General features: G+C 52.1%; 1 protein-coding gene across 4 annotated transcripts in view; it reads left to right on the forward strand.

Moving 5' to 3' along the window:
- The window catches only part of RARB (retinoic acid receptor beta), a 385,733-nt gene that overhangs the window by 357,361 nt on the left and 2,719 nt on the right, over positions 1-25,653 (forward strand). For 3 of the 4 annotated variants that reach the window (XM_021678917.2, XM_021678919.2, XM_021678920.2), the window contains 4 exons: positions 10-170; positions 12,788-12,964; positions 24,260-24,464; positions 25,274-25,432. In XM_021678917.2, the coding sequence (XP_021534592.1) occupies positions 10-170; positions 12,788-12,964; positions 24,260-24,464; positions 25,274-25,432 (702 nt within the window). The remainder of the gene's footprint in view (positions 1-9; positions 171-12,787; positions 12,965-24,259; positions 24,465-25,273; positions 25,433-25,653) is intronic. The other variant, XM_021678921.2, reaches the window with a different exon arrangement.

Raw genomic sequence — 25,653 nt, forward strand, 5'->3', positions numbered from 1 at the left:
CCTTTCCAGCTGTCAGGAATGATAGGAACAAGAAGAAGAAGGAGCCTTCGAAGCAGGAATGCACGGAAAGCTATGAAATGACGGCTGAGCTGGACGATCTCACAGAGAAGATCCGCAAAGCCCACCAGGAAACCTTCCCCTCCCTCTGCCAGCTGGGTAAATACACCACGGTAAGAGACGCTTCCAAGCCAGGCTGCGGGCCCTCGCGTCCAGGCCTGCTCCCTTCTTCCCTGTCCCTTGGCCCCGGACCCGGAGGGGGCACCCACCCACATTTGGCCCAGGACATATGTGTGGGCTGAGTGGGGCTCCGCAGTGGCCATCTCCCTCCACGTGGCAGTCTTCGGACAGTCCCTAAGTAGGATGGCTGTTTCCTCCGATCCACTCAGGCATGCGTGTGTTCACTCAAGAACCACAAACTGAGCACTCATTATGCGCCAGGCCATGTGCAAGGCGCTGGTGGCGTGAGTGAATAAGCTAAGGTTGCTGCTCGCAAGGATGTACAGTCTGGTGAGGGAGATACGTGAAACCAGTGAGGTGTTTCAGGAGTCATGACAGACACGTGTACAGAGCCCAGTGGAGACCTGGAGGGTACGCGGGGCAGTGTTTTCAAAACACCCATCCAGATGTAAGGTCCAACCGACATTATGGGGGCCCTCCCCTGGGCCAGAGTCCCGCTTGAGAGAGGAGGTCAAACCCCTGAGCCAGGGCTGGGAAAAACACAGGCGTGACTCCTTCCTGGGGAGGCAGGAGGTCCTGCCGTGCTCCCCAGAGCTCCATGAGAAATGGCTTTCACCACGGGTAGAAATAAAGAGAAGGTAGGAGAGAGAAAATGTGGGATCAAGGGTTGGTGGTGTATGTTGACTGGTCTGGGATATGTTGCTGGAGACACATGAGGTACTTCAATTTTTTAAACTGGTTTTTGCATGTATTATGTCCGCTGACATCAATTCGCTGTGGGTGGCACACAGTAGGCACTCAGTACATCTTGAATGAATGAATGAATGAATGACTATAACTAGAATGCTATTCTGGCCTCCTTAAGTAGCTTATGTTGCTTGCCTAAGATGCTGGTAAACGTACCTTTAAAATAATCCAAATTACCACATTGGCTGGTTTGGTGCCTTGCGTGCTAGAAAAAGAATAGGATGAAAGCTCCTGAAGATTCAGAGACAAAGTGTTGATGCCAAAAGGAGGAGGACAGTGAGCGCCGGGGCTGGGAAGCTGCTGGGGAAGGGGGGGCGGTGCTTGCCTGCAGGCTCTGACTCAGTTGGTTTGGTGGTGCTGGGGGGCGGGGCTGAGGAGGTGGGGGGCATTTCTAACAAGCTTCCTGGTCATGCCACTGAGGCTGGGCAGCAGACTGCACTTACGGAGCAGGCGCCGTGACCTGGACTTTGAGTAGCCAGACCCAGGATGACCTTCTGGGGCCCAGCCAGGCCCTTGGTGTCAAGGAGAACAAGAGACATGGGCGTGCTTCCCCCACCCATGTGGGAAGCTGTTGACCTACCCTGCCAGGCTGAGGGGAGGGCTTGCTTCAGTGGACAGGCCCCCACTGAGCTTGGTAACCACTAGCCCAGAGCAGAACAAGGCTGGACACCATAAAGGAGCTTTTATTTTAACCCAGAAGGTAAAGCAGGTCTGTGAACCAAGAGGCGGTGGAGGGTAATGCCTTTTATCAAGAGCATGGGCGCTAGAGGCAGATGAACATGTTTTAACTCCTGCTCAGCCACCAATCAGCCAGGTGACTGAGTGCAAGTTATTAACTTTGCCCAGCCTCCTTTTTCCCATCTGTAGAATGGGGATGATATAAAATGGTTAGACAAATTAAACAATTCATGAGAAGCTTCTGTGATGGGACCTGGAAATACCTACACGACAGTGATGTGGCAGGTGCACCATCCACCACGTATCCGTTCACTTGGTGTGAACTGATACTCCGGGGGCCTGGCCCCGTGCCAGGTGCATCAGACACTCTGGAGACGTAAGATGATTAATAACCAGTGCCAAGGAGCTTATCATTTATTCCTTTTAGAAATACTTATGATTGCCACCTGTTCCAGGCACTGTTTGGGGCTAAGTATCAAGGCACATGCATCCTGACCTAAGAAATCAGGAGATCAACTGTGAGGATGGGCCCAGGGGAAAGGACAGAAAGAGGTGAGGGGAAGGGTGGGACTGTGTTGGGAGTGAGTGGGAAGTGAGAAACAGCTTTGCAGGGGCGCCTGGGGCGCTCAGTCAGTTAAGTGTCTGACTCTTGATTGCAGCTCCGGTCATGATCTCAGGGTCGTGAGATCAAGCCCCGCGTCAGGCTCTTCACTCAGTGGAGGTGGGGAGTCTGCCTGAGATTCTTTCTCTCCGCCTCCTTCTCCCCTCCCCCTGCACTCGCTCTCTCTAAAATAAATAAATCTTTAAAAAAGGGAAGGAGAAAGAAAGGAAGAAAGAAAATAAGAGAAAGAAAAGGAAAGAAAGAAAGAAAAGAAAAAAGAAAGCCTTGCAGTCTTAAACACTGACTGAGGAATTTGTGTTTTAATCTGTAAATACTGGAGAGCAAGAGACAGTTTGCAATCAGGAGTCTTTATTATTGTAATCACCGTTATTATTACAGCTAGTATTTATTGAGCATTTACTGTGTACCAGGGACCATTCTAAATATTCATTCTTTGACTCCCTACAAGGACGTTATAAAGCGGGTGTTGTTGCTTCCATATTACAGATGCGTAAACTGGGGTGTGGAAAAGCCAAATAACGTGCCCCATGTCTCATAGCCAGTAAGTGGAACTTGAACATGAACAGTCTGAGTCCAGGGACAGCCCTTTCAGCCACACCATACCCAGGATACATCAAGGGGGTGGTTGACAAGGCAGAATGGAAGCAGGAGACATTGGGCATCTGGTTAGTAGGGCAGGACTGTTATCCAGGACTAAATCAAACCGGGAGCTCCAGAAAGGCAGAGTCAAAGAGAACAGTCAAAGTAGGGAGGGCTTCCTGGAAGTGGAAGCTTTGGAGCCAGGTCATGAGGTGAGACACATTTTATGACAATCCCTGGGATCATTTGCTACGGTATCAGGGGTCTCCTCTCCTCTTCCCCAGGTGGGGCTTCCTTAGTGTGGCCGAGGCATTCCGCCAGGCCCTGACTCACCTGGTAACCAGATGAAATGGTGTCCACTCTACTCCAGGGGAGGGCTGGGCAAACCCAAGGCATAGCCTTGCGTCCACCTAGCATGCACACCCTGGTGTGGCCTGACTTCCTACAGGGCCTGGGACCAAAATGCTCCTTCAGGACGGACCTCCCCCTGTTAGTCAACACAGCTCCTTCCCACCCCAAAAGGCAGCCAGGGATTCTGGCCAGCCTCACCGGGGCCTCTACTGCCCTCTCTTCCCCCAGCCATCCCTCGGAACCCGGTAGCCTCTCCTTTTGGATTGTCATTATACCACAGGGCTGATTCCATCTGTCTCTAGGCCAGTGAGGCTGCCTGCCCAGCCCTCCCAGAGAATGCAGCAGGGACTGGCTGGGCCCCACCCGTTCCGTGGCTCACACTGCAAGTCCCGAGGACCTGACCTGGGGACTTTCGCTGGCTGCCAGAGCTGCTTGGCTCATGTGTGGGGCACTGATACTCCTGGGGGAGCCCCCACCCAAGGACAAAAAGAAGCTGGTGGGTGAATGGCCCAGCTTCGTTGCCCCTGCAGAGGATACCTCCTCTCAACCATTTCCTAGGGGGGCCCCAGCAAGAGGAACCCAGGTGCCCACAGGGATGGTCTTTCCTGGCTGCCTTCCCTTCCAAGACCTCCTCCCCACCCCTCCTCCAGGGCTTCCTGGGACCTCTTCCCTTCTTGCACCTCTTCGCGCGTGCGCGCTGGTGCACGCACATGTGAGTGGGGGAGGGGCAAAAGGAGAGAATCTCCAGCAGACTCCCCACTAAGCATGGAGCTCGATGTGGGGCTCGATCTCGCGACCCATGACATCATGACCTGAGCTGAAACCAAGAGTCAGACATTTAACAGACTGCGCCACGCAGGCGCCCCTATCTGCGCCTCTTTTGCTCCAACAGGGAACATGGAGATAGAGTTTTCACTCTCTGGAGGATGATCCTCAGCTATAGGGCAGCCGACCTCCTTCCAGAAGCACACTGCCCATTTGTGGGATGGAGGCGGCTCTGATACAGTCTCTCATCTGGTTTTTCTCTTTATTTCTACTCTGTATACAGATCTAGCTGTTTTTATTGTAAGCAACTTGAAATCCTTTCTGGAAGTAGGTGGGGGTATAAATAAATAACGGCAGCCAGAACACATTCTCAGCAAGCTCTTAGTTCCGAGTTGAGCTTTTTTTTTTTTTTAAATAGAGCTTTTTTTAGACAGGCAGTTGCTTCCACTGCAAGGAAACTTCCTGCCATCTTCACTAGCCTGGCCTCCCTGTCATATGCCTTTGGAATAAGTGGGCAGAGAGGAATTAAAAAGGCAGCTAGCCGCCCACCTACAGACTTTTGAAGAGTAGTTCCCTTTTCTTTTCTAGTTAGGGTAGATCTGGGACACATGGCCCAGCCCGCGGAGACAGCAAGACTGGGTGGGGAAGCAGGAACGTATCCCCCACGGCCCTCCACACCCAGGCCTGGGCAGGGCGCTCACCTCCAAACTTCAGCGCTAGACTCTGTGGGAAGGGTCCTAACCAGTGACCTCCAGGTTGGCAACCAGGAGGCGTGGGAGTGGTATTCCACAGGGAAAGTGGAAAGCAAGGCAGCGGCTATTTACAGATGAGTCTCCAAAACAGAATGAAGCAGCAAACCAGAGGAAGCAGCATCCCAGCTCTGAGGATATTTACTCTGCTTCCGGATGTCACACCCCAGCAACTGCATCGTTTGGGTTTGGGGGCTTCATAGACCTAGGGTCAAATCCTAAATCCTGCCTGTGCTACTTAAGATTGCATGACCTGGGACTTGTCAGAGGAGCCACGGCCCCCTGCTCTGTAGTATGGGGTTTGCGTGGTACCCACGTCTTGGGGTTTCTGGAAGGGTTAAGTGAAACAACTGTGTCAGAGCTCCTTGTACAGTTTCTGGTGGAGAGATGTACAAAATGGGCAGGTCTCCTCTTGGTTGTGCTATGAACACCGTGTCGTTTTTTCCCGCCACGCTCACAGGTTCTGGAAAAGTAAAGTGGGCAGGTGGGCAAGCGAGGCAAGTCTCCAGGCAGCGCGACCCCAGCCTGGGCTGTTCGCTCCCGCATCCCGCTGCTCTGCCGTGTGCGGGCTCTTCATCATTTTGCAAAGCTTGATGGGACATAAGCTGCCCTCTGAGGGGCTTGTGAAGTTGAGCTATGGAGATTTAAGGAGCCCTTAATCTACTCAGAAAAATGACCACCAACAGAATCATTAAACCTCCAAAAGACTTACCAGGAAACGAGTGCTTTGCTTTAGAAAAGGAAGGATATTGTGAGCAGTTCCGGCCATTGCGGACTTGGCTTTCATTCTAGAAAACTAACACTGGGATCAGCCAGAGAATCAGAACCTGACACTCAGGAGGTCGGCCTCCCAGGAGAGACACACCTGGTGGCAGGGGGCGGGGGTGGGGGGTGGGGGGGCGTCATGAGGCCTGAGTTCTAATCTCCACTCTTCCGCCTCCCAGTTGGCTGACCTTGAACCGGTTCTTATCTTTTGTGATAAGAGCCTGTTTCCTGCCAGTAAACATACCTGCCCTGCCTGTATCATATAGACTGTTCTTTTCATTTTCCAACACACATTTTCTGTATCCCTACTGTATTCATCTGCTCATGCTGCCATCACAAAGTACCACAGACCAGGTGGCTTCAGTCAACAGCAATTTATTGTCTCACGGGTCCGGAAGCCGGAAGCCCAGTATGAAGCTGTCAGTAGGGCCGTGCTCTCTCTGGTGGCTCTAGGGAAGAATCCTTCCTTGCCTCTTCTAGCTTCTGATGTTGGGGGCAATTATTGGCACTCCTCGGCTTGTGGAAGCGTGGTTCCAATCCTCTGTCGTCACATGGCCTTCTCCTATGTGTTTCTGTGTCATCCTCTCTCCACTCATGTCCGTCTCTGTCCAGATTTCCCTTTATAAGGGCACAAGTCATATTAAAATGAGTCCTGCCTAATGACCTCATTTTAAGTTGATAATCTGTGGTAAGACCCCATTTCCAAATAAGGTCACGTTCTGAAGTTACTGGGGATTAGGACCTCAACATATCTTTTGCAGTGGCGGTGGGGGGATGGGTACAAGATTCAACCCATAACACCTGCTGAGCGCGGAATTGGAGTGCACGGACATTTACCCTTCCATGCTTGCAGCTCTTCTGTGAAGTCGGGCTGAAAATCAAATGTTGTCACATGTTTTGTGAGCTTTTAGAAGCCTCTGGCAGTACACATCACAAGTCTTCGGCTTTTAGTGAAAAATGCCCTCTAGGCACTGGGCTACGTTCCTCTGTTCTTACTGGGTGGTGGAAAAAGGAAAAGACCTTTTCGGTCAAGGGAAGAGCATGAGCATGGCATGGAGTTTGGCAGAGGAGGGACTGGACGCAGAGCCCAAGGAGATAGGTCAGGGCTAGCTGGTGGGGCCTTTGTGAGCTGGCATAAGGTATGTGAACATTAGCCACAGAGAGCCAAGTGAGGTTTCTAGACAGGAGAGGCAGTGCCAAGAGGGTGAGCCCTGGCTGCCCTGTGCCTGGCCAGAGGCTTTGGCAGGTGAGCAGGGCAGGGCTTTGCCTCATTCTTAGAGGTGCCCACGGAGTTGCCATCAGTGGTCTTTCAGAGCAGCTGAGACCACCCCAAAATCTAGCATCTCCTGGACATCCTCTGGAACACTGATCTACACCTTCCAGCTGGTATATTCCAAAGGCTATCCCCCTGCACTCCGGCCAAGGTCCCTGAATCTCTGAGATCACCAGCAATGAAGGGGCTGCAGCTGTCCAGAGGGGCCCTTCCAGTCTCATGTATTGGTCCCAGAATCTTAGGCAATGGGGGTGCAAAAACATTACCTTCAGGGATATTGTGCTTGCTTTAGGCATGGGGGCCCCAGCACACTTTAAACATTACCTTCAGGGATATTGTGCTTGCTTCTAGCCAGACTTCCCGGAAACTCTTGGAGAGGTCCTTCGAGACCCTTGTTACTTCCCCCTTCCCTTGCCCATGGCCCATTGCTCAGAACCCTCTCCATCCATGGGCTGCTCCATGCCTTTAAGACGGTGCCTGTCTTTCCAGCCATAGTTGCAGGATGGCTGCCCAGCTGCCTTTCCCCACCTGTTGGAAGCCTCCGGTTCTACGGAGAATGCTAAAAGTGTGCTGGGGCCCCCCATGCCTCCCTCCTCCCACTGATGGACGGACCCCAGCTGGTAAATTCCTAAGGCCATGTTGTCACAGTGCCTGGATACATGTTTGTTGACCACAGAGAGATGCTGGCCTGGCACATAATGTTCTCTTCATAATGATGCCGGGGATCACGAGATGCCCCAGGAGCGAGAGGGTAGGCGACAGGGTGTAATGGCGGGGAGTGTGGCCACCGCGGCTGCACCACCTCCTGTGAATCCTGTGCCCTCACCTCACAGCTGAGCGTCTTGCACGACTGACTGCCCTTCTCTGGGCCTCAGCCTCCACCCCAGCCAGATGGGAGGAGAACAGCCCCTCCCAGCGGAGGGTGCCATGAGAATTCGAGGGAGCTGGTTGCAAAGCCCTCAGAAGGGGGCCTGCCCCCTGGGATTGTGGCCCAGACACGTGTGCCACGAGACATGGAACGTGGATGACAGGAGCGGTCTGCAGACACGACTCTGAAAGGGCATCAGCCTGTCCAGGTGGTCGAGGGGCAGATTCAGGCCTAGGGAAGGAGGCACCCGGCAGATGCACCCAGGATTCCCTGGGAAACCCAACCCCTTATTGTTGGGAAGAGTTTGGGTTTCCTCCCTAGCTGAAAAGGAGCCACGAGCAGCCCTGTTTCAACCACTGTAGTATCCAGCAGCTGCCACAGACAGGAACTTCAAAATCACCCATGATTCCGTCTCCATTTATGGGTCTTGTTCCACAAGTAAGGCAGTCGGAAAAGGGAATCCCCTTTGCATCACAAAAATGGCCAATATCACTGGATTTCCTAGCGCGGTTGGGCTGTGCTGCCCCGAACGGCGGCCCCGGGGTGGAGCCCTCCCGGGGCCCCCACCACACTGCACCGTGGGAAGGCGGAGTGGGGCGCCCGCCTGGAGAGGGGCTCCCACCCCCTGAGGAGGAGCGGGGGAGGGAGGGCGAGAGTTTGAGGAGGGCCTGCCTCTCCCCCATGGCCGTCCTGCTCCTCAGCCCTCAGCCACCCCAGCCTCTCACTGTCTTTCTCCCTCAGTCTCAGAAGTGCTGCCGAAAACCCACACTTCCCTCCGTGCGCCCCGAGCCCGCCTCCATTACCAACCCAAACAAGCAGAGCTGTCCGTTTGCTGCAGCTAGTGGATAATATATAAGCCATTTTAAACCTCATGCCTATGAATCGAGCAACCAGGATAATAAAACACCAGGTTATTTTGTGTTTTATTAACTGCCTCTTCCCTTCGGTTTGCATAATAGTGAGTTAGATTTACATGCCATTAAGACGGCTGTGCATTATTTTTAATAGAAGGTACGACAGGCTTCTCTCTCGCAGCCCAATGTGTGATGAAGTAACCTCATATGATGCAGATGGAGGTTTCATTCACACTCGCTGGGTCGGGCCAATGTCTTTTTTTCCAGATGGATACTCCATTGTAAAATGATTTCCCGCCGTAAGCTCGCCTCTCTGTCCCTCTCTTCCGTGTCATCTTCCTACAAACGGGATAAACTGCCTATTAAATTTAATTACAGCCCGAATGGCCGCACATCTTGATCTTCTGTTCCCCAGAGTGTACTGTATTCCACCAAGGTCCTTGAGGAAGGAATACAATCAATCTGGAGGAGGCATGCCCACCTTCTGCAGAGGGTGCTGCGGGAGGCGCCGATGGCACCCACCTTTTGAAGGCCTTCTGTGGCATCCCTTCTGCAAACTCCTTTCCGGCTTTCCTCCCCAGCATTCAAAATGAAAGCTAGTTTTATAGACTCTCCAGGCTGATTTTCACTGAGGTGAGGAACTAAAGCTATGCGTCTGGGATGCACAGTTCCCTTTGCTGAGCTGTTTACATTTGTCAGAGGCCGAAACACCAGGCCCCAGGAACCTCGCCTTTCACTCACTGGGTGGTTGGGCTCTGCCCACCTCCAGAGGCAGCAGAGACCTCCTGAGCAGGCCTAGACCACAGCAGGGAGAGCCTCATCCTAAGAATAGTCGTCGTCCTGAGACATCTGGAATCAAGCAAGGACTTGGGGAAACTTCATTCCTCATCAATTCATTGAACAAATACTTATTGAGCCCCTGCATGTAGGTGGACGGAACAGCCCGTGCAAAGACCCGGAGGCAGGTGCATGCCCACTTGTTCACAGATGGCAAGAGACCCGTGAGGCTGGGCTGGAGTGAGCTGGGGGCGAGTGGGAAGACAGGGAGCCAGAGAGTAGCGGCCGGATCTGGGAGGGCCTCGCAGGCCTTTGGTCTGAGATGAGAAATCATTGGCGATGTTGAGCAGTATGGTGATTTGCTCTGACTTTTGTTTTAAAGGGATCCCTATATTCCTTTGATAAGAATAGACTGGAAGGCGGCCAGAGTGGAATGAGGGAAACCAGTGAGGAGGCTGTTGCAGTAATCCAGGCAGGTGGTGATGGTGGCTCAGACCAGGAGGGTGGTGTTGGCGGCGGGACCTCCTCTCTAACTCCTAACAGTTTTTTGGAGGGAGGATGTGACATTGTCAGACCTAAACTCTCTCAGCTATAACTGTTCATCAGTCCGAATTCTTCCTGCTATGAGCGAGAGGAACCCAAACTCAAATAACTTAGACTTTTTCCAAAAAGTCATGGTGTGGATCAGGCATGGCTGGATCCAGCATTTCAGTATCATCAGGACAGAACCACTCTCCCTCTCTCTTTCCATGACTCACCTCAGCTTTCCTCTGAGTTGGCTTCATTTTTAAGAAGGCCTTCTCCACCTGGTAGCCCCGGAAAACTTCTGGCAGCCCACACTGATGGCTTTGCTTCTCCAGTTGTTCCATCCAAAGTCTCAGACATGAGCTTCACGGGCCTGCTGTCAGGCACCTGCTCTTTTCTGAACCGATCCCTGTGGCCAGGAGGAGGGCCTGTTGTGATTAAGCAGACCAGAGTCAAGTGTCCTCCCTGCATTCAAGGGAGTTAGGCAGCCCCACCCAAACCCCAAGGGCTCAGAGGGAGGGAGGGTGCAGTTCTCCAAAGGATTCCAGAGGCAGGAGAGAAGGATGGCAAAAAGGCAAGAATACAAGATAGTCATTCAACTGCATTCACACCAGAGATTCTGCTCTGGAGATTAGAGAAAGAGAAAAAAGAAAACAAAAACCCCCCCAAAAAACCACTTTCTTGGGTATGCTGTAGTCTAGTCCTCGCCACAAGCTGAGACCTTCAGTAATTTCTGGCAAGTTCTTAGTGGCGTCCTATTTCCTGTGTGTACTGTGAGCATCCTCCTTACTGATTAAATGAGGAAAGCTAGTTTGAGGCTTGTAATGGGCCATGGAGTGGGGACCCGAATGGGGACTTTGCTGGCCATGCTCCCTCTGCTCATGGGGACAGAGGAGAAGATGACCACTGCTGTTGTCGGAACCCTGTGGCGGTGCCGTGGGCAAGTAGGGGTGCTGAGGAAAGAGATCCAACACTGACTAAACCCCTAGAACACACCAGGCACCATTTGTACCCTGGGATCCCACTTCATCTCCCCCGCAGCCTTTGAGGGCAGGTGGCACATATCCCTCTTTACAAATGGGGAGACTGAGGCATTGCTTACTGTAGGGCACCCCTGTCAGCTGGATCAGGTCGACCTGGGACCCACTTGCAGCCGCTCGATGGCAAGTTAGCTCGCGTCGCTGAGATGGACTTTCCGCGTCTTAGGCTGCAGCTAAGAAGAGCTAGCCGGGTCTGGGCTGGGTGGGGCTGGGTGAGGTCCTGAGCCCGGCCGGATAGGGCCTGCCGTGGCAAGTCCCAGACAGCAGCAGGCGCTTTCCCTGCCAGGCTGGAAGCGTGTCTGGTGTGCTCGGCTGTCACACCCCAGCCCCTGTCTGCGTGCCCGCGGGTCAAGAAACCTTCATGGAACAGAGGGAAGAGAGAGGGGACGAATGAGTGAGTGAATGAAAGAATGCAAATGGATGAGGAGATCCGGCCAGTAGGTGGCGGCAGGTGGACTGAAATCTGCTAATGTCACAGGGGTGCCGAGGAAGGGTTCCCCCTGATTGATTCTCTGGCTCCCAGAAGCTAAGGGCTCCTGCGGCAACCTGGGCTTCCGGGTCCAGGATAAAAGCCGCTGACCGGCGAGAGGGCCGGGCCCTCCCTGGAGGAGCGGCTGTGTTAGCCCCGCAGGGGGCTGCGCTGTCCCGCTGCGTCATCCCGCTGCCCGTGTCCCGGGGCCGCCCGGCGTTGGGACCAGGGGCACCCAAGAAACATGCAGGTGACCATTCCAGCTCTGGGGTCGCCTAGAGACTCCGTACTCCGTGCTGTCATTGTAGCCTTTTGTTTTCATTCACACTGTCCCTTTCTTACCCTTTATCTTTGCTATGAACAATTGTGAACGTAATGTGGAAGCGGAGAGAATAGACTAGCGGACGCCAGGATCGCTCCCCAGCCGGTCCTTTTTCTTCCTCCCGCGGCTATCACACTCTCTCCCCGTCATATATTCTTTGGAAGTAAATTACAAATGTGTTATTTGGCCTGTAAATATGTTGATGTTCTCAATGAATGATAGGAACTTCCGCCAACACTGAGAACAGCAATGTTTTCATTACAGAAAATTCACATCACAAACACCTTAATATCTCACATTCCCACTTCTCTCACATGTGTCAGTTTCTTTAGTTTATTTGAATCAGAATTCAGATAAGGTTTACACCTTGTAACTGTAAGTCTCCTTTTTTTTTTTTAGTCCCCTCCTGTGCCTCTCTCCCTACTGATCTGCTCTCTCTCCCTATAGTTTTGCTATTTTCAGAATGTCCTATAAATTGGGTCGTTCTGTGTGCAGGCTTTCATGTCTGCCACCTTTCACTTGGCATGATGCTTCTGAGGCTCATCCATGTTGTGGGCTGTGTCTGTGATCCCTTTGCTGTTACTCTTGGCCAGCATTTCGTTGCACAGGGTGCCACGGATTTATCCATTTACAGGTTAATAAGCATTTAGGTTGAGTTGCTTTTAGTCTATAGGTTTCTCTTTCCATTTCTTGTTATGCCCTTGCAATGTATTTGTTGAAGAGACCCAATTCATTGGTTTGATGGAGGCTCTAGCCTTCTGGATGGCGACAGTTGCATCCCCCATGGTGTAGCTTACCATGTTCCTCTGTCTCTTGGATTTCCTGCAGTTCGATCTAGAAGCTCACTCTCATTCTGCTTTGACCATTTCATAGGTGCGGGGGTGTGATTCCATAACATGGCCTCTTCTTAAGATTTTAGCAACCACTGATGGCCAGTGCCTAGAGCCAGTAATTCATCAGGGCTCTAATATGGTGACTCCTCATGCCATCATTTCTTCATGTATTAGCTGGAGTAATCACATAAAGAGAAACCCCCTTTATCTGCTACTTGACGATCCAGTGGTTCAGGGATATGATATTGAGCATTTTTAAAAGAATCCAAGCTAAACACCCAGCCACCCCAATAGGAAGCTCCCTGGTCATTTTCGTAGAAAATGCACCGAGTTCCTCATCTTCTGTCGAGCTTTTCAGAAACTACCCCTGACAGTGTTTTCTCTCCCTCTTAGAATTCCAGTGCTGACCACCGAGTCCGACTGGACCTGGGCCTCTGGGACAAATTCAGTGAACTGGCCACCAAGTGCATTATTAAGATTGTGGAGTTTGCTAAACGTCTGCCAGGCTTCACCGGCTTGACCATTGCAGACCAAATCACCCTGCTGAAGGCTGCCTGCCTGGACATTCTGGTATGTGCTCTTCTGAACTCTTAGTTGGGGATTGGGTTGGGGGGTGCGGATGGAAATGCTTTGAAGACCTCCAGAGGCTTTGGTCTCCCCAGCCTCTCCTCCTGCCACTTCCATTGCACACTGAACCCCATCCTCCCTGCCTGAATCTCGGTTCCACCGCCAGAGGCTCAGAGACCCCCTGGGTTGGGCAGAACCTCCTCTCTTCTCGACGTGGTGTGGGAACCCCCACTGCATGACCTTGGGGAAGGACCTAGCCTGTCTCGGTCACAGGCTTGCTTGCTCCCCAAAAACCCCTTCTTGTGGGCCAGTCCTGTAAATCTCTGAAAGGCCGTCAGGCTTCTCCAGGCTAAACCCACTGGAGGTGGCTCATGGTGCCCTGGTTCTGTCCTCTGACCTCACACCAGCTCTATCAGTGGCCTCAGGAAAATCACTTCCTTTCATAGACTTCAGTGTCTCCATCTGTGCAAACGTAATGGATCCCTGCTGCCTCTTTCCCCTCTTCTGTTCTCACGCTGTGGCTTCTAGGGCCCTAGAGAGGGTAAGGATGCTGTCACACCTTGTCCTCTGTGGGTCTACTGGCTGGATGCCTTCCCTCCCTCTCCCTGGTGGGGACTTCAGGGATGGTGTGATTAATTCTGTCTGGGTTGGTTTCCTTGGGTGGGGAAGCAGCTCCCATTAGAGGTGACAGGGATGTACCCTGCCTCGGGGTGGGGGGTTGGTGTATACTGATGGGCCTCTGGAGGAAGTGGGAGGGGAAGCTGGCCCCCAGCAGTGCATCAGAAAATAAGGTAAAATTGGCTTTTGTGGTGCTTTAAAAGTGTAGATTTTTCTTTTTATTACATCTTTCATAGCTTTGGGTATAAACAATTCTGCAAAGCAAATATAGTTACCCACTGTAATTAAACACACAGTCCTGCTCAGGAGGAGAGGACCCCATATGAGGCAGTTGTGCAGGGAGCTTGAATGTTTATGTGTCTTTCTGCTCACTGGTTGGATCTTAGGAGGAGTGGCAATGAGTTACTCAGTAACCTACAAGTGCCAGGGATCCTGAGAATATAAATGGTATTTTTTCATCTCATAAAATCAGAGGGTCTGGGATGAACCCAGGGACATTGAGAAAAATGAAACCTCAAAGCAGCATTCACCTGTCACCTACCCACACCCTATAGCATCTACAAACATCAGCTCATTTGAGCCTCACACAGCTCAGTGAGCTGGCTGGGGATGGAGAGTCAGCCCATTTTACAGATGAGGAGCTGGAGACTGGTGAGTCACCTGGGTCAGGTGAATGCTGGAACCAAACCCCAAGACCCACATCTTTCTATTCCAGAAGCCATGAGAGGATTAGAAGCATAAACAGGGGATGGTGTTAGGTGGGCCCTGGGCAGAGAACCAGCCAGGCCATCAGATATTAATAGAGGCCCCCTGAGCAAATCAATAACAATGTTAATAATGAGCTACTGGAATAATTCACAACAAAGCCTGGGCTTCCTTATCCTTTCTCACAAGTGCTTAGCACTCAGGTGAATTTCACCTAAGCCTCAAGACACCCCCAAGATATGAGTAGAGACTGGAGTTATCAGCACATGGTGAATGGTGCCCCGGAGGCCTAGAGTGGCTGAGGGAGCTGTGAGGTGGCCCCAGGAGGTTGGTGTCTGCACCAGGCTGTATGGTGGAATTCTGACTCCTTGCATCACGCAGCCACCCAGCAGGGCCTGGAGCCTTCATGACGTTTGGGATCTGACTTTGGTTCTTTGCTTGTTTCTTAGTCCTCCTCTTGTCTGGCTGTCAAGTGGTGACAGTGTGGGATTCCTTCAACTCCAGCCCTTTGGGAAAGACAAAATGAGAAGGAGGCTTTGAGATCCTCCAGGGAAGCATCTTGTTTCCACAACACCCCATGCTTTCAGGGTCAGGGTGTTTAGATCCCCCCTTAAAATCTCCTTGCCACCTCCGGCTGTCTTTCCACATCCCGAACTTACAGTGCAACCCAAGCACTCCTCTGGTTTGCCCATGGATCTAAGAAGCAGCCCTTAGCCCCTTGGTGGAATGGGGTAGAACAGGAACCAATTTCTGTGACCTTGGTCAAGTTAGTTAACCTCTCCCAGTCTCAGTTTACCTATCTATCCAACAGGAATATAAATCAGTAAGGCATTAACTAAAGTAATTCTTTAAATGGGCTTAAATACAGTCGTGGGTATAAACATGGAACATGTAGTAGATGCTTAGGCAGTGGTGTTGAGATCAGGGACACAGCTGTCATAAGCATCCTCGGACAATTCCGGACCCTGAGACAGGAGTCAGGAAACTCTGTCAACCACTGTGTTCTGGCTTCATAGGCTTGAGGGGCTGGGGCTGGGATGCAATAGGCACAGGAGGAAAAAACTCTACTCGGGGAAGGGCAGAGACCTCCAGTCATATGAAATGTAGCAGAAGGAGTACTTATTTGGCCCCAGATAAGAGCTCATTTCCAAGAATTTGTAGCAAAGGCAATTAATCACAAGAGCCTGAAAAATGCACAGCTTCAAAGAGCATCTTTTGGATGAGAATATCAATTGGCTGAGCCATTTAGAAGAATCTTCTTATCAAAGCCATTGATGTATGGATAGAGTGAGACAGACAGACCCAAAGGACAGACAGACACAGGCTGAAGTTGTTGTCAGCCCCTAGAAAGGACAGTTAGAGTTGTCCCAAGGGTCGGCAGCTCTGGCCCAGCACCTCGCATTCACAGCCACCAACGCGTCGTGTTGCATGTGCCCTGAGACAGGCCTTTGTTCCCGTGCGCACGGCTGCCTGCTGGGGCTGGCACTGTGATGGCAAGTTACGGTCCGAGGGGAGAGCATGCCCTTCACCTTTGCTCCCTCCACACCACCCTCCAGAAGGATTTCCGGTCCCGGTGTCTGTCTGGTGAGGACCCCTTGGTGTGGAGTCCCCAGCCAGGCTTCCCTCAGAGCCGGGAACCGGCTGCGAGCTTCACGATTTCCCACAGGGGTCAAGTAGCCAAAAGGTCTCTCTCAAGATGGGCCAAATCTTCAAAACCATTGTGCATAGAAGTTTACGTTCCGTCCCTCACCCCAGAGCTGTGGCACCCTAGGTTTGTGGTCAGGACAAGAAAGGGAGCCCCCGAGAGTGGTCCCCTCACCTGGGCTCACGGTCTCCTCCTTGCTTACTCCCCTTTATCTTCCCTATCCTGTTTCTTCTCCTCCTCCCCCTCAGCTGTCTCTTCTCTGCAGGTAACTAGGATCAAGTCTCTCTCAACTTAAAAATCATAAAAAACAACCCTTGGGGCTGTCTGACCTTCTGTTTGCTCTCCCCTGCTCCTCCCTGCTGACCCCCTTCCCTCTCCACTCTCCCTTTTACAAATACTCACTGAGGACCCGCCGTGTGCCAGGAGCTATTCTAGGCTCTGGGAAGACACAGCAGTGAAAGTGAAGCCAGACAAAAATGCCTACCCTCATGGAGCTGCCCTTCCACTGGGGATAGATGGATAATAAGCAGATGAATAGGCAGGGTCTTACGGGCCACAAAGAAAAATAGGGGCAGGATCCAGTCCAGGAGCATGACTGAGGTGGGCATGGCTTGGTTTCTGTCACATGTTTAGGGAAGCAGGTGGCCTTTGAAGAGACCTGAATGAAAAGTATAGCTGGAACAGTAAAAGACAGTCGTCAGGGAGGTGTACAAGGGAGGGCGACCTGGAGAGTGTAGTTCAAAGGCCCTGGGGCAGGTAGGCTCTGCAGGCTGAGGAATAGTGAGGAGGTGAATGTGCCCGGAGGTGAGCAGGAGGGCCTGGGCCTGAGAGGACGTGGGCGCAAGATCACAGGTAGATTTTCCATCCTCGGTGTCAGGAGGACTCACTGGGCTTGACTGGAGGTGTGTGCCACGGTCAGGCTTTTCTTTTCACCGTTCATTTGTCTCATGCAGCGTGCATAAATATTGGTTGAGGGAAGAAGTCACACACACAGTCATTGGGCACTTCCTGTGTGGGGGCATTTGATGGCAGGGAGGAGAGGCGAGGCCTTGACCTTCCAGACTCTGCAGTCTGGCCCTGTCGCCCACCCTGGGCTGCTCCCACCTTTACCACAGGCCTGTCTCCCAGGCACCAGCGCGGCCCCGCACCCATCCAGCTCCCCCTGGCTCGCCCAGGGCTTGACGGAAGTCACACGTGTGGGCTCTGAAGCCAGCTTGCCTGGGCTCCGAACCCGGTGCTGCTGCTTACTAGCTGTGCTAGTTGGGAAAACTCCTCCCCCTCTCTCAGCCTCAGTTTCCCCCTACTGAAAACGAAGGTGATCACAGAAGCTTCCTTTTTAGGGTCTGGAGAGAATGAAATGACTAGTCCACAGGGGGTGTGGACAGAGTGTGGCACATAGTAGGCTTCAGTCACCTCGCATTTTATGAGGCCCCCCTGCGCCCTCCAGGGATTTTGTTTACTCCATCTTGCAGACGACGCAGCCACAGCCCAAGTGGAAGCCAGAGGCCCAGAGGGCTCCCGCAGGGGGTTATTTTATCTAGATGCCCTCCCCCCCCTTTCTCCCTGGCCAATTCCTCCTCTCAGCTGAAATGCCACCCCCTCAGAACAGCCTTTCCTGACCGGCCACCCAGTTCCTAGCCGCTCCCCCCGCCCCCGTCTCTCTCGCTGTGCCGAACACACACATGGTCACAGAACTGTGTCACCGTGTCTTCTGCGCCTGACTGGCAGCTCGGCGCGGGCCGGGGGCTGGGGGTGGTCGCTGGGGCAGGGGCCAGGCGCACCGGAGGCCTTCAGGGACTATTCGGGAATGAATGGATGAGCAAACGAATGAGCGATCAAAATTGGAATTCCAGAATATGGGCCGCCCTGGGAGTGCTGCATCTGGGTGGGTTCCAGCGGGAGGTAGCGGGGGGCCTTCCCTGCAGGCCACTCGGGGCCCTCCTGGGTTCTGGTGACGCGGAAACCTTGCTCTGGTGACGCAGACATGACTGCCCTGGGTGGCTTCACAGCATGATTCGTGGCTCCTGGGGTTCTGGGGACCGCGTGGCTCTGCAGCCGTGGGGGGCCGTCCCCCTGTGAGCCCGTCCTGCCCCTGCCGGAGGCTCAGCGGAGACCAGACCCAGCTTGAAGAGGAGCGGGCTCTGCCTCGGAGCCCACAGCCTCAGTTCAGGCTGCAGTCATGAGGGGTCCCATGTCTCTGAAACCCAGCCTCCTCACCCCTGGGTGCGGAGTGGTTGCCCTGGTTGTCACCGGAAGTCACCAGGAGGCAGCCCGTGTAGGGGTTAAGGGGACGCGGGCTCTAGAGCCAGACTCCCTGGGTTCAAATCCCAGCTCTGCCATGTGGAAGCTGTGTGAACTGGGGAGGGTATGTGACCTCCCTGAGCCTCAGTTACCTGCTCAGTGAGATGGGTAGAAGAGTAGCTCCTCGCTCATAAGGCTGTCGGGATGATTAATTAGGTTAATGCAGGTGTAACACTTAGCACAGTACCTGGCACATAGTCAGTGCTCCTTCAAATTAGCGATCATCACCAGTATCAGTGATGAGTAAGCCCCAGATTGTCCCTGTGAGCACTTTAGTACCAAGGACGTGTGTGTACACACACACACACGCGCACACACACACGTGCTGGAGCTGTGCTGTCCGGTAGGATAGCCACAAGCCGCCCGTGGCTGCTGAGGGCCTAGAATGTGGTTGGTCTGACATGCTGTCCCCGTAAAATAAACAATTTCAAACGCTTAACATGCCCAACGTCTCCATAATTTTTTTATATTGATCACGTGTTGAAACAAAAATATTTTGAATATATTAGGTTAAATAAAAATATGTTATTACACTTAATTGCACCCACTTCTCTCAACACGTGAGAACCACGGCTCCCAGAGGGCCGGTGTGGCCGCCAGCAGGGGGCGCACGCTCCCGGTGCGGGCGCTGCCTCCTCGGGGAAGGTGCGCGGCCGCAGGCTCGCGGGGCTCTGTGGGTGTCACTGCTGTTACCCTCACCACTTCCCCATTCCCACGAGCGCCGGAGGATCGTCAGATCGGATCAGGATCTGCCCACGACTTGCCAGATACAATTAGTGCACAGACTGAGATGCATGAGTAATTTGAGCTTTGCTCCTTTGCCTCGGAACTCAGAAATCCCCGGCGGCCCCCTCGGGGGGTTACGAGGTGGGAGAGATTCCGATGAGGGAATCCGCTTCGTTAATAATTGAACACATCTTCATTAGCCACCTGCTGTGTGGACTCCGCTGCCCCAGATGCTAGAGATAGGGCGGGGTAGCATGTCAGAGGAAGAGCAGGCCCCGGCTCATCTTCGGGGGGACGGGGGGCAGTGGTCGGCAGGCTCAGAGGGCCGGCGCCGTGGCGCGGCCTGGAATACTACCCGGCGGTGAAAAAGAACCGTGGCTTCATGCACTCCCGCGGGAATCTCCGCTATGACGCGGGGTACAGGAACGCCGGACACAGGAGAGAATGTGCTGTGCGATTCCGTTTACCTCAGGTTCAAGAACAGGCAGAACTAGTCTGCAGGAATCGAGGTCGAAATAATGGTTATCTGGGGGAGGCGATGGATTGGATCAGGAGGGGCCAGGGGAGCCTGGGCGAGCTGCAACTATTTGTGTCTTGATCTGGGGGGTGGTTACACAGGTGTAGACCTGGGGGGAAATGGAGTCAGCTGTACACTTGAGCCGTGGGCACAGCTCAAGGCCAGTACGTTGGGCTCATTATCTACTGCCACGTATCAAGTTGCCATGAAACTTAGCGCTGTTAAGCAATGAACGTTACTATCTCACAGGGCCCCGTGGGTTAGGAGCTGACGGAGCTGCGTGCTTCTGGGTCGGGGTCGCTCAAAAGCTTGCAGGCAAGACACTGGCCGGGGCTTCATCCTCCAAAGGCTTATGGGGCTGGAAGAGCTGCTTCCAGGGGGCTCCTCACAGGTGCCTGGCAAGCTAGTGCTGGTTGTTGGGAGGAGGGCTCAGCTCCTTGCCACATGGACCTTTCCATGTTGTGTCAACCAGCTTCCCCCAAAATGAGATTTAAGAGAGTCGAGAAGGAGGAGTCCACGGTGCCTCGCCTCTTATGACTTACTCTCCAGAGTCACACCCGTTGCTTCCCCTGGATTCTGTGTTAGAATCAAGTCACTGGGTCCTGCCCACACTCAAGGGGAGGGGAATAAAGCTTTACTCCTTAAATGGAGTAGAAGCAAAGAATTTGTGGCCTATTTTAAAACCACTGCACGTGCTATACCTCAATTTTAAAATAATTTTATTTCATATTTTTAAAAAATTGGGTGATAGGATAGAAAGTAATGGGTTTTAGGAAGTGTGCTCACTGTGCTTTCTGAGGAGGTGACATTTGAACTGAGCTCTGAGGAGGAAGAATCGTGAAGATCAAGGGAAAAGCATCAAAAGCAGAGGGAACAGCAGGTGCAAACGCTTTGCTATGACATTGAGTTGCTAGAGATTCAGAAAGACCAACATGGCCAGAAGTTAAGGAGCAAGGGGAAAGGAGGAGCCGTGATGGGACAGGTAGAGGCCATGGAGGAAGAAATGTGAATGTTACGGATCGAAAACAGCTCGAAGCCACTGGAGGCATTTTAGCAAGGGCAAGGTCCCCTCTGCTGGAGATTTTGAACAGCGTGGTCTGGCTGCAGGAGCAGGAGTGGAGGGCCAGACTCAGCAGAGAAGAGGTGATGGCTTGGATTAGGGGGGTCACGGGGACATGGAGAGAAGGGGGCAGGTCTCGGTCTCTGTCCCTGGGCTCCCACATGCTCAGATCCTCCCGGGGGGCGCCCCCCAGGCAGTGGAGCGCCACTCAGTTGTCCTTGCTGAAGTCAGGAAGGCTGAGGGTCCTTCTCCCTCTGAGGAGCGTCAGGTTTGCCCATCGGCAATCCCACTGCCATCCAGCAGGGCCCTCCTTGCGTGAGCCAGCCTCGCCTGGGCTATTTTTACCCAGCTCGCAGGGCCTGCGTGCTCCCCTGTCCAGATGCAATACCCCCGTTTCAAACAAAGGGCGTTTTAAGACTGGTGAAGCACTTGGTAGTTGCCACTGGTGTTTGACCTGAACGAGCTGAAACTCCCTGGCCCCTCTCCAGAGGCGGGCCTGGCCGCATCCTTGCAGACGCTGTCTGCTGCCCACTGGGCCCAGCCTGGGCAGGGAGGGAGCACGGGCTTCCCTGAGCAAAGAAGACATTGACCATTCTCCCATCTCAGGCCATGTGCCTTCCCCTCTGGGCAGCCCATTAATACTTGGTTTGGGTTTTGAACTTTCTAGGGAGAGAGGCAACAGAATATAGTTTAAATGCTTCATTAAAATCCAAATATTTTCCAACTTTTGAGGAGGGGCACCTTTCAGACTAGAATCATTCAAAAGAGACATTTGTGCGCTCCGGTGTGGACTTGGATTTCCAAGTGAGCTGTTGACAGCTTGCGAATGCCTAAATCTTGGTCTTCCATTCCTTTCCAGCAAATCCTGGTTTCTTTCCTTCTCGCAGGGACAGATCTAGTGCACTCACTTCTTGGCAGCATGCTACAGCTGCAATGACTTATTTAGTACCTATTTGATTCCAAACTGGAAATGCGTCTGGAGATTTTGAGCCCATAAATACCGAGCATCTGACTCTGCCGTCACATGACACCTCCCTACGCAGGCATATTTCCTCATGATCCTCCAGGTGGTTGAGGGGGGACATGGGCTGGGGGCTAGGAGTCCTGTGGTCTGTCCTGGCACCATTGCTTTGGTGATCTTGGGCGCTGTACTTTACCTCCCAGGGCTTTCAGGGAAACTAAGGTTTATAAGCAGGGACCTCTCGGTTCCTTTGGTGCTCGGACATCGGGAATGGCTTTGTAGCCCCTCAGCTACCAAGATGAAGTGCAACAGGCCAGCCGATCAGGGACCCAGAGGAAATGGCGGGATGGGCTCAGAGAGGTCCCTGGGCAAATATCTGAGAGACCAAAACGGCCACCCATCCAATGAAGAGGCATCTTTGTAATGTTTCCGTAACTACTCACATTCGGTTGCTTTCCAGTTCACTGGGCCACTTGATCACATACTAGGAATATTAAGTTTGAGGATGTGTCCTGATTTAGATCATGCCCCCTCATCTGAAGTGAAGTTTGCCAATTTTCCATTTCCAAGCCACAGGCCGTGCACTCCTATATACCAGTAGGTCACTGTGCAGAAGTGTTCAGTTTGTGCACTGCACAAAGGCACTGAGCCAAGGAGACAAATGAGGCTAAGATGTCCTTTCACCTTAGGCAGCGGGGTGTGGAGAGTGGCGGGAAGAGGAAGGGGGCAGCTGTGAAGCAGAGGTTAAGAGCACAGCATAGTGGGGTGCTTAAGTGCTAGGGACAGATCGCCTGAAGCAGATCATGCCACCTAGCATTATGTGACCTAGGACAAGCTCTTTGCATTTGTTTCCCTATCTGTAAAATGGGATAACAGTAGTACCTAACTCATGAGTTGATAGGAGAATTAAGTAATGTGTTAAATCCTTAGCACAGTACCTGGCGTGTAGTCACTGATGAATAAAACAGTAGTTCTTACACATTAGAGGTGGGAGTGCTCATCATTCCCCCTTCTCCTCTCAGGAGATGTTCTTCTAACCAAGAAGACATTGGAGTTGAGCTTTTTTTTTTTTATCAGCAGGTGTCCCATGGTCTCACTTTACAGGGCATCCTAATGCTCTTGTCCAAGTCCACACCAGAGTCCAGCATGTAGGAGGAGGGCTGGCTCCTGGTGCCCTGGCTTGGAGGTTCAGAGAACACCAGAGCAAGGACCCGAGAACAGGCGAGCTTTCCAGTGCGCTCCGGTGCCCGGCCCCTCAGCTCATGTGGTCACTCAGCCAGTCCGATGGGATGGTCTTCTGCAGGGGCAATGTCCTTGCCCCGAACCCCCGGCACGAAAAGATGTGACCTGGTTCTTGCAGTAGGAGTCCTGGTGGGAATATGGAGAGTGGGGAGGGGGCTCTTCTGCAGGGACGTCCCTCCTAGCTGGGAGTCCTGGGGCTTCGTCAGAGGGCCACCCCCTCCGCACATGGCCATGTCACGGGAAGATCACATCTGTCCTCCTCTATGTTGACCCTGAGGTGCACATTCATGGTGACCACACCCAAACTGAGCACAGGCATCTGGAAAAAACCGCTCCCTCAGCCTACCGGGTTATTCACTCCTGTCCAAGTGGAATACATTTCTCTCTCTGCTTCATGTGGCTCCAAGGCTTTTTTTAGAAGGAAAAGTCAAAGGTAGACACCTGGCCGGCAGCAAGGCCCCTCACGGTGGTCGGGACGGAAATATGCCTCTGGGTGGGTGAGTGCTCTGAATACATGGAGCCCCTTGCTGGCAGTGAGGGCTGAGAGGGCAGTGGGAACACCAGGCACACTGACTTGGTATCAACAGAGGGCGTTTTGGAGTTGGCCACGATGAGTGAGACCCAAAGCTGCAACTTCCTGGTAGCAGGTGTGGCCAGGGTGACCGGCAGAGTTTGATATCAAGGGCACGCCATTGGGAGACTGTGGCATCGTGGCCCAGGCTTCTTACCTACAGAAATCCCAGCCGTATTTCTGGGCTTAGTTGAAATGCTGCCTCTTGTCTGTGAATCTGCTCCTGATCGCCTTCTGGCTGTCAGAGCTCTCCTCCTTGCGGTGCCCAAGCACCCTGCGGTCGCACTGCTGCTCCTTGTATTCGAGTTGGCTGGGAAATGTGTGATCGGAGGCATCGTGCAAGAGGGAGCCTAACCTGGGTTGGCATCAAACCCAGCCACATGTTAACTGTGTGACGTGGGGCATATGGCTCAACCTTGCTGAGCTTCAGTGCCTCGTCTGTAAAATAGGAGTACCGTTCACTTTCCTGAAGTGTTTGAAAGCTTGAACGTAGGGCACGTGTAACACTTGACATATGCTAGGCATTTAGGAAGTGGTAGATAGTGCCTTTTTTTTTTTTCTTTTTGTAGACTGTAAGCTCTTAAAAAAAATCTTTTTCTTTTTATCCCCAGCACCTGGCACAGTGCCTGGGACATAAGTAGGTACTCAGTAAATGTTTATTTGAGTCAAATTAATTACTTTTAGCACAAATATTTCTCAGAATTTCTTGTGTCCTACTTATTATTCCCTAAATAATGTTAGCCCATGTTTTGGCTTCTATACTCTTTCAGAAAGTGAAAGAGGCGCAGAAGACATTCCACGTGCAGAAGCGGGGCAGTGTGCCTCGCGTGATGCAAGAGCTCCTTGGAAATCTGCGTCTTCTTTCCCTCCTAGATCTGCTTGGTGCTGTACGGGCAGGCTGGCTCTGATGACCCATCGAATATGTTTTTGTTTTTGGTTTTTTTCCTTCCAGATTCTTAGAATTTGCACCAGGTATACTCCAGAACAAGACACCATGACTTTTTCAGATGGCCTTACCCTAAATCGGACTCAGATGCACAATGCTGGATTTGGTCCTCTGACTGACCTTGTGTTCACCTTTGCCAACCAGCTCCTGCCTTTGGAAATGGATGACACAGAAACAGGCCTTCTCAGTGCCATCTGCTTAATCTGTGGAGGTACCAACTACCTAGAAAACCCTCATGAGACGCCATGAAGAACAACTTGTAATTTATGGGAAATTCCTATCTCCATTTTGGAGTAGTTCTGCATGGAGAAAGCCATGTGAATAAACAGCCAGGCATGCATGCTTGGAGATTGTTGCACTTTTCCATATTGTTGTAAATTGCTCTGAAACACCAAAATGCTATTTCTCCAATTGCTACCGGTTTTTTCCAAGGCAGGATCAGACTACTGTAAAATAAATTGCCTAAGGACGTTTTAATGATAATGCAAGGGACTTCCCTGTGCTGTTGGTGAATTTAGTGGCTGGGACTACAAGTCACTGGGTTGTCTCGCCCCCTCCCCACCCCTAACCCTTGAAGGACTGGGATAAAATATGGCTTTCTTCTTTGTACTGACCCCTATTGGCTCACAGGAGGTTGAATCGTAAGTGGTTAAAAAGGAATGGCTTTAATGACGGGGGCCTGTTTACCTTAAAACCATCCCAGCCGCTCAAGGTTTGTTTGAATTCAGTTCAGTAGTGACACCTCCTGGTCACAAGTGGTAATTGTCTCCCTAAGACAAAAGCTGCCAGGCATCAACATGAGCTTTTGACCAGCAAGAGGGCCATTTTCAAGTATCACGGCTTAGAGCAGTTGCATGACTCTTCAAACCTGTATATGTGACTGAATCATGGAATTAATGAAGTCATAATATACTAGGGCCAAGGACACAAGAAAGGAAAATGGGCAGCAGCCCTCTCGCCTGGCAAGTGCATAACTCTCTGTGTCCTGATCCCAATTAATACTTTATTCCTGCTATCTAGACCGCCAGGACCTTGAGGAACCAACAAAAGTAGATAAGCTACAAGAACCACTGCTGGAAGCACTAAAAATTTATATCCGAAAGAGACGACCCAGCAAGCCTCACATGTTTCCAAAGATCTTAATGAAAATCACAGATCTCCGCAGTATCAGTGCTAAAGGTATGTCTTTACAGTCTACGTTGTATTCATGAAGTGGTCCTGACTTTTTTTAAACTTGATGTTTTCATTCAGTGTGTTTGATAATAGCTGCTTTTTTGTTGTTATTGTTCTGGAATTTATTTCTCATGGAAATCAAAAGGAATAGTATTCACCCTTAAAAAAAAACCACCTCATATATATACAATGGAATATTATGCAGCCATCAAAAGGAACGAGATCTT

The sequence above is a fragment of the Neomonachus schauinslandi genome, chromosome 1 (assembly GCF_002201575.2).
Source record: "Neomonachus schauinslandi chromosome 1, ASM220157v2, whole genome shotgun sequence".
NCBI lineage: Eukaryota > Metazoa > Chordata > Mammalia > Carnivora > Phocidae > Neomonachus > Neomonachus schauinslandi.